The 9,355-nt window shown below is 36.3% G+C and overlaps 1 protein-coding gene across 3 annotated transcripts in view; it reads right to left on the bottom strand.

Moving 5' to 3' along the window:
- Positions 1-4,913: 4,913 nt before the first annotated feature.
- The window catches only part of LOC108750054 (mitogen-activated protein kinase kinase kinase 11-like), a 14,810-nt gene continuing 10,368 nt past the window's right edge, over positions 4,914-9,355 (bottom strand). For all 3 annotated transcript variants that reach the window (XM_018489260.1, XM_018489263.1, XM_018489261.1), the window contains 3 exons: positions 7,259-7,667; positions 6,242-6,574; positions 4,914-5,692 (listed from right to left, as the gene is read on the bottom strand). In XM_018489260.1, coding sequence (XP_018344762.1) covers positions 4,963-5,692; positions 6,242-6,574; positions 7,259-7,667 — 1,472 coding nt within the window. In that variant the 3' untranslated portion in view covers positions 4,914-4,962. The remainder of the gene's footprint in view (positions 5,693-6,241; positions 6,575-7,258; positions 7,668-9,355) is intronic.

The raw sequence follows: 9,355 nt of genomic DNA, 5'->3' as shown, positions 1-9,355 counted from the left end.
ATATATATATATATATATATATATATATATATGTATGAACAATTATTCTCGAATATCAGCATTCATTAACTTCATCAAACATTTTCTCTCTTTCACTCTTTCTCTCGTTCTTTCTCGATTACCTTGGAAGCATTTTGAATTTCTATGCGTCACTTATTTAACGTATTTAAGTACGTGATTAGCACCACAGAAATACCTTTGCACAGCATAGAGAGATATATCCATTAAATGTGTTGTAAGAAAGAGATAATTGTATAGAAAAGTCGAATTGTTATTGATATAATTCGATAAAGTTATTGAATATAAAAAGAAAAAAGTCAATTAATATTGCAAGTTTTATCATTGAACGTCAATTTGATGGATCCATATTTTTCAGCTTAAGAAAAATTTCATGCATCTCCATCGTATTTAAAATTATTTATCAGAGGAATTCTATTGGTGACTGATTTTCTCATTCTTCGTTATAATAACCACCTAAGCAACACAGCGCTCAAAATACGTTTAATAAACGTTGGAAATCGTATAATTAATGAACGTACAAACTAAAAAATAATAAATGTTTAAAATTTTATACGTTTTCTTTGTGGCGGTCTTCGTCGTAGTTGGAATTTGATATAGTGTGATAATGTTTACAATCGGGGTGGATTGCTTAGAGTAATAAAATGATTCCACACAACAAATTAAAGAAGAATACTGGACGGTCTACTGTAATTCTGTCGAAAATCATTGCAAAATTGTTATATTGTAAAATGCGGATACCGAGGCGAATAATGCACAATAAGAAGCGAGAAATTATTACTGACTAACATTAGGAATAAATTTAAATTATGTAACTAGGTTTAAATAAATTTAGGTTTTTATTATTGTACTGAGGATGGTCAGATGGTGACCGAAATGTCTACTTTGTTGAATGTTTATTATTAATATATAACTTATTGACATCTCGAGTGTGGCTGTATGCTCCTTTTTTACTTAACCTTCTTAACATTGAGCCACTTTATAATATTGAAAATTTTATACGTTTATATACGAGATAGTTTAAAGGTCTATTTAACATTTTTTTTAAATTGTCCGTTTGAGTAGTAAATGAGTTCGCGATGAAACCACCAAAGAAATTCTCTTTCCTCTAACACATTTCATGTATATCGCACACAGCGTACATTTACAATACTGATGATCGTCATTCAGGAAAAACAGTGTAAACGAGAAGCGGCTTTCACGACGAAAAAGATAAAAGAATCCGTGACTCCGTAATACGCTACGTGAGGTTGATACAGTACAAACGAGACGTTTTTGATTGCTTCGAATGCGATGTGAAGACAGTGTAAGTAACTTTGATTAATTCACAGATTCAAACTAAATTCGAACGTTCCTCGTCATCTCGTAATGCTAATAAATTAAGATTACGTGCGTCGCGTTCTAATCAGGGTTGGTAAAAAAAAAACATATTTTAAACAGTTTAAAACATGTTTAATTGTTGTTTTAATATGTTTTAAACATGTTTTTTTTTATAACTGTTTAAAGTATTTGAAATATTAAAAGCATGTTTAAGAAGAAATAATGTTTTATTCTTAAAAAAAAAAAAAAAAAAGTTTGCCAACCCCGATTTTAATTCATTACTCAGCGATCCGTATGTACATTCAGGGCACATAGAGCACGCAGTACGGGGTACACGAATATTTCTTAATATCTCCTGAATTATATTATTCAAAAGAAGGTGGCAGAAAGTTTCTTTTGATTCGGTACCCCACATTGCGAATTGAAATGCTTACACTCGTTATCGGTGCAATACCGCGTACATATCCACGAAGCAAATCCAGCTTTCGTCGTCGATATCTTTCGGAGAAGCTTCGTGGATATCGTACAGCACAGCGTCGGCTGTATAAGGAATGTATGAGTAGTCGCTATTTAAACAGTAATAATGATTCAGCGTTTACTTTTTTTTTTTGTCTATATGTACAGCGATCGTTAGAAGGATCTTCGTCCTACAACAATCCTACAATGAATGCACCTCGCGTTTTGCGCAGCTGCATGTTGTGTATTCACTTGCACGCGACTCACGCTTTGGATACTTTCTACAGACGCTCATAGATTACTCAATACAACGGCGTACTGTTTTCATAAGGTACAAAAGAAGCGTGACAGCTGCGCAAGGCGCGACTATCTAATCACGGTTCGTCGCTACGATACATATAATTCACGTTTAAATGTCGAAAATGCTAATTGTACATGTCCTCCGCATTTTCGTGAGCGTATTTGTCGATTATACGCTTTGATTGGCGTAATTGAGGCAGGGTGGAAGTACCTGGGTCGATGTATTAACCGTGTACATCTCCAATTGTGCATTGCAACAGAACGACGATGAACGTATCATTGAGCAGAGGCACTATTTTAATAGCGGCACAGCAACGTTTTCCTTCCCTTCAGCATACAAATCTTTAAAAGTTATAAAGAAAACGGGAAAAGATTGGGAGACAGAAGAGTGCTGAAAAGGCGAGTGCACTGACGCGATGAAGAGTTTTTTTTGTTGAATTCGTTAATTTTAACACATCATGAGATAAAGGAAAATGGAATCGTATCGCTATTAAAATGACAATAGTACAACTTCAAAATACAATTACAATGACTAGTTACACTGATTGCGATAAGGAGAGAGATTATGTCGGAAATACTGTAGATTAATACGTAATCGCGGAAAAAGTTCGGCTAAGTACATAATACTACAACTAATACTTCGTAGCTGTCCGTATCTTGTAAAGTACATAAAATTAGATTATAAATAGTGATTGTTCGTCAACTCGAACTGAATTGATTATCCGTCTAAAACAACACGGTACGTCCCTATTAATATACAATACTCGAGTTGCCGTTGCGTATTTATAATTAATGCGAATTGCTTGTACAAAGTTGCTTGTACGAAACGCACAAAAATTTATACAATTTCTCACGAGACTGTCGTAAGTACTTTCTAGTAGGAAAAAAAAATTAAGATAAATCACCATTACGCTATTTAAACGCACAATACGTCATCTGATAAAAGTACAAGCAAAAAAAAACCTATTCTCATCCTAACAGTTTAAACAATACGGAAATGACATTCATTTTGTCGTGTCTATCACAAACTCTGGGAGAAATAACTTTGGGACTTTCAAATATCGAAAAGCGCAAATATCTTCTAAGCTTACACCGATCTGACGAAATGTCAATTCCGTATTGCGTAGAACAGTTTACGTTCCAACAAATCTCTCTGGAATGTTTTATATATTGCGTCGAGCCGAATATCACCAAAAGTTACGAGGAACACACTAACGGAACTTTCATACTAAATGCGAGAGATAACACTTTCGTTTCGCTGAAATACTGAATATCGAAATCTCAATATCGAAAGCGAATATATGACATTGCTGTGGTAGTTGCCGAAGAAAAAAAAACTTTTTCCTTTTTCTTTAATCTTACTAGCGCCGTGGAATTGCATATTACATGCATTCCAATAAATTCCCTCTATCGCGAGCTCGACTATCGCTTTCCTCTTCGCCCTTCAAATACACGCATATCGTTCAGATGCTGATTATATAAACGCGTTAACGTTCGGAATGTCTTAATAAACCACAGAGAACGTCAAATTGCATAGCTTCGAATGATGACGTGTTTATTATTCATTATATAGAGGCAATTATCACCTTTAGTATCTTAGAAGAATAAAAACAAGATTTGTTTAACAAAAGTTGTATAAAAGATCATCTTATGGCGATAACTTTTGTTTTTTAATGTCCATTTCAACATTTTTTATCAATGTAGATTAACTTTAATCTTGGTTTAACTTATTTTTTATCTAGCTCTAAGAATTTGAAAAAGATAAAGAGTAAGTTAAAATTACGTACTTAAGAAATCTAGTTATTTAGTTCTAAAAATTAAAAGAAGATAAAGAGTAAGTTAAATTTTAAGATTCCTGAATAGTCACCACATATTGAATCATGACGTCAACATAACTGTTGTGACTACTTAGGAGCGTTGATCTCAATTCACCTAACTCTTCATCTTTTTCTTCATCAGTAGTCTTAAGAATCAGAAAAAAATGAAGAGCAAGTTCAATCGAGATTAAAGTTAATCTTGATTGAACTTGCTCTTCATTTTTTTCTTGATAGAAACAGGCATTAGAAGTATAAGTTACCGAGATTAAAGTTAATTTACAAATCTACTGAAGTTAAGTTCTCTGGTAGAAATGTTACTTTTCTGACTAAAAGTTATTTTTAAAATTGAAAACTTACGATCTTTAAATTAATTAAATTATAATAGTTATCACCTCATTCTATACACAAATTATCATATTAAGAGAAGAATATTAGTATACATGTATGTCCATTACTATATTAAGTTAATCGTTATGCGAATTGATGTTGATTGTTAAAGAAAAAAATGGATTGTATTTATTCGAAAACTCTGTCGTTAACGATTGAAACTGTAAAATACACTTTTACAGAAAAATATCTTTTCTCGAAATAATATGCAATTTGAATACATACGTCACGTCGTAATCTTCCCTCGTGGTATATGTATGTACATATTTCTACACGCGACACGTATATCAAATATCATTATGTTATCAAATTAAAAAGATTCGCCCAAACACGTATTACGTTATGTTACATGAATTTCGCAGGATTGTATATGCGTTGCATGGAATGTTGATTCCCAGACTTGTTAGTGTTACTGCTACTATTGAGAATCGTCCACGGGAGGCAGTGCTTCGATAACGTGCAATTCGTTTTACAAATTCTTTTTTCAATCAGCGATCATAAGATTCCGTAATCGCGATTGTATAATCGGAGGCGTAAAGAGATCAGTCCTAGGACTATCGTCCGCTAGAAATATTGATAAATAGATAAAATATCGACGAACCCACTTCTGTTTTATATAAGGGGAGGGGGTGGGAGGGGAGGGTTGTGCTTAAATAAGCCAGTGCTATGACAAAAACTCCCTGTCAAGCTCCGAGATGCTCGGCTTTCTGCTTCGATTGAGGCGCCGATTGGCCTGTAACGGCACTGTGATGTCCTGGCTCTGACCGTGAACCGGGATGTCCAGTAACGTTTCTCTGTGAACGTCGCGTCCCGACACACCATCGCGATCGAATGTAACCGGCGAGAAGCGCACTCGGCTGATCTGGCTATCCTTGGCGGAGACGTAGCTTGAATCCTCGGAAGTGAGCGAATCCGGTGGCGTCGGATTCGTCGGTGTACCCGAACCGGAGTTGTTTTTGCTCACGCTTTTGCTTGGTGAGTTGTACGGGTTGTAACTTGATCGTTTCAGGCTTGAGCGTAGCCGCGTGACTACCTCCAGATTACTTGGCCGCTCGCCGGAATTTGAGTTGGAGTCGTGAGAGTTCTGACGAGTCAACAACGGCGAGCCGTATTCGTGATTGAGTACGCTCGCGCCATACGTCGTCGCCAAGTTGGAAATAACGTTCGAGGGTCGCTGGTAATACAGCATCGGTAATACGCTGTAGTCATCCTCGTCCTCTAGCCGGAACGTTGGGTTGACATTGCTCTGGCTTGACGTGCTGGCGTTTGAGACATTCGAAGAGGTGCGATGATGCGTGTAGGGCAGAAGTCTAGACACCGGTCTGGCCGGGCTGTTCATGCTGCTCGGATTGTCGTACGCGTGTGGAAATTCGGGGCACTCGAGCATCCGGTCGCTGAAAACAATGAAAGATTCCTTGTTAATCTAAAACCATGCTCCAATATTTATGCCATATGATTTCGGTTTCCCCAAGTCGGTTTCCAAAATCGTATCCACAATCTAGAAGAAACTATAATTGAGCAAAAATTTATTCATACGTCTAAAGTTCTATTCCTTTCATCGATTTCGAGATTATGTTGATATCCCAAAAGTGTGGGAAATCCGCAATAATTTTGTAAAAACGAAGATATCAGAAGACTGTGAAACATGATACTTCAAAAAAACTATTTTTTGGCATGGGTATTTAACTATCACTCCCAGGTACATAAAAATGCGAGAGATAATCTTGAGTAATGCCAAGTACATGAAATTTCCATCTTTATATGGTCGTTGTTTTGGATGGGGTTCATAGCGATTTAAAATCGTCAATGTTTTTATTGCCATCAAAAGACCTTTTAAATAAGCTTCCACTTGACCCCTAGTGTCATTTAAAATTTTCATCATTCCTTTCTTCCCTATGGAGACTTTTAGGAAAAATCCTGTATAATATTTTACTGATACTTACTGATATTCTGTAGGTATGAAATACGGTTCGGGAGGTCGATAGTACTCCGGTGGTACGACAGTGTACATCGGCGGTCCGTAATCGGGGAATGGAGCGACGTTGCCCATGTATATCGTCGGCACCCTCTCCATACGGTCGACACGGGCCGCGTCGTATGCATCCTCGTTGCTGGTGCTGCTGCTGCTCTTCCTTCTCGGGCTGGGCGTCGGGGCGTTGGAGCCCGTTGTACTGCTCGTGTAGTGCTGCGGGGAGTCCGTGAAACGCAGTGGCTTGTCCGGCATCGCCGTGGATGGAAGGCCAGGCGCTATCCCACCCATGTTACTCAGGAACGGCCTGCGATGATAGTCATATAAATCTATGTTGAATAGAGTAATTATCATTCGTTGTCTAAATTAACTACATTTTACTTAAGAATGTATTATACGTATTTAACAAAATGAGAAAAATATAGATTTTTTGATATTGTCTTTGAAATTAAAAAAGTTTGTAGTGATATAAAGATCTGGATAAAATTATTTCAATAAAAAGCAAACATTGTTTTTAAAAGTAATTAAGATAAAATGAAAAAAATTTTCATTTAAACTGGAATTGTATTTTTAAATATAAGTATTGACCTCATGTGAACTATGTATATAACATTCATTTTTATGGAAAGTACAAATTTCCAGTCGCTTTTTATAGAGACCACACCTGAGCCCGGTTCTACAAATGTAAGATTAACTTCAATTTTGATTTGACTTATTATTTATCTTTCTAATTCTAAGAATAAGAAGAAGGCCCGGTTGTTCCACCTTTTGGTAAATTATACCTGTTGAGTAAAGTAGCAAAATTATCCAATCACATGCGCGAATTGCCAGATTTACGTGACGTTTTGGTAAAATTTACCAAAAGGTGGAACAATCGATCCTTAGAAAAATAGATCGTAAGTTAAACCAAGATTAATCTTACATGGACCGGGTCCTGATACACATCTTAAATTATTTCCTCTAACAAAATATTTTCTTTTTGTCAGATTACCTGTAATGGTGTGCCCGTCCATGATAAGTGTTGTGCGGATAGCCGCTGCTCGAGCTGAACTCGTAATCGGCACCGAGATAGGAGTTGCGATTCGATCCGGTATCCGCTTGAAACCACCACCTCGGCGGATCCTCGTCACATTCGCCCATCCGTGGATACAGCCGCGGATGTATCGGGGAAATATTCGACATTCTCACGTCGTAGCCGGTGGCCACGCCGGCCAGCATCGCCGCGATGTTGTACAGTACCAGCTCGACTATGCTTAGCTTTGATTTTTTCGTTTCGCCGTTGTAGAGGGTGGGCATGGGAACAGGCATCGGCATGATGTAGGGCCCGGTCAGCCCTGGCTTCAGAGGGTATTCCGACGTTATCCAGTCGGTCGGCAGATCGGGCGGTAATGCTGTATAATCTATAAAAGATATTCAGGTTGTTTTTTGGACGACGACAGGTGTAGCACTCGCGCAATCCGCTCGTGAGAGTAATAGGATCGTTAAAGCGAATCTACAAAGATAACTGACAAATTAACAGTTTCATTTATAAACGTAATATACACTTCTTTTTGTCTTCCCCGTGCTGAAATTTGTAAATGCTGTCGGGAACTGCTTACCTTGTCCGCGCAATTAACTAAATCTTTAATTAACTTAATATTTTGATGCATTTTACGCTCAGAACTTCAATTTAATTTTTAGTAATGCGACAGCTTACAATTTATATACGCTTAGTTTTCTTATTAATTGTTTATTATTATTACTCATGCATGAAAGCCAATTATAAAAGTAAAAATGTAAATTAAGTATTATCTTCACGCATTAGCAGTTTCTACTTGCTATAAACAAACCACGTTAAAAGGTATACATTCAAATTGTACAACATATAAGACATATATTAAAAATCGGCTAAGCCAAGTATTTAAGTAATTAAATACATGCGCATCATTTTTTTAAGCTTTAAATTTATTTTCAAATAATATGAAATATTCTTAAGTATCTTTATAAACTTACTGCTGATATTGGACTTAGCTAATTTTCATAAATAGTAGCAAAGTTCAACGTACGAGATAAATGTTTCTACTGATCTACTAATCCTTGTCGCAATATATAGACTTCGTGCAATATATACTACGTGCAAAGTTGTTTAAAGATAAATCCGAAAGGTATTGTGCTCCACATCTAAAATACGAAACATTCCAAACTCTACTTAGAATAGAATAATAATTAATCAAACGGTATATCACTGTAGAGATACTGTCTCATACACTTTTACTTACAAAGATTCTTTTTCTCACTTCACTCATCGACTTAAAACAAAATGACTAAGAAAAACAAGTCACATAAAGCCGGATTATATAATCGTAGCGGAAGCATTTAACCAGATGGTTAACGTTTGCAGGTCCCTATTTCTCGCAGCTGTCAAAATTGGCACGGTACGGAATTAAGACGTGAGTAATATTTACTCCTTAGCGAATCTAGGACCTGGAGGAAGAGAAAGGAACCATACCCAATCGGAGTTAACAGTTAGGATCCTACTGGAAGCATGCAAGGATTGTTTTTTTTTTTTCTTTTTTACGCTCGGCTGTCTCTCGGCGCACCGTACAATCCCGGTTACATCACATGTGACATCGGTAAGCGGTAATGGATATCCCGTTAATTTGATTATGAACAGATAAATGTAATCGTTTATTAATTTTTACAGAAATACCGATAAAAGGGCGATATAAGAAATATATTATGCCGATAATCTGTTATCATCGAAATGTAGCAAAGTAAGTGGCACAGACCGAGCGTAAAAATTCAGCAAAACGAAAAAACAAAATTCAACGTGTTCAACTGAAAAGGTTTTATTGAAAAAAATTTCTATTTTCTAAATACAAGTGTGTGCATGTGTGGTTCCGTGTGTCGAATGTGATGTGTGCAAAAAATCTTTGCTATCGGAAACGGAAGTTTGGCATAACAAATAGTACAGAAAAAAACGAACAATTCGCTGGAAGTTGTATTTAACAATTAATAAATTTGCAATCAATCTAAATGCACATAAGACAACGAAATAAGAAGGGCTAACAAATATATATTTCTCTTTTCGTCTTCTCTCTCTCTCTCT

Source organism: Trachymyrmex septentrionalis, unplaced genomic scaffold (assembly GCF_001594115.1).
Source record: "Trachymyrmex septentrionalis isolate Tsep2-gDNA-1 unplaced genomic scaffold, Tsep1.0 scaffold32, whole genome shotgun sequence".
Taxonomy (NCBI): domain Eukaryota; kingdom Metazoa; phylum Arthropoda; class Insecta; order Hymenoptera; family Formicidae; genus Trachymyrmex; species Trachymyrmex septentrionalis.
Note: the sequence above shows the minus strand (reverse complement) of the source record. Positions and strands in the feature narration are given on the sequence as shown.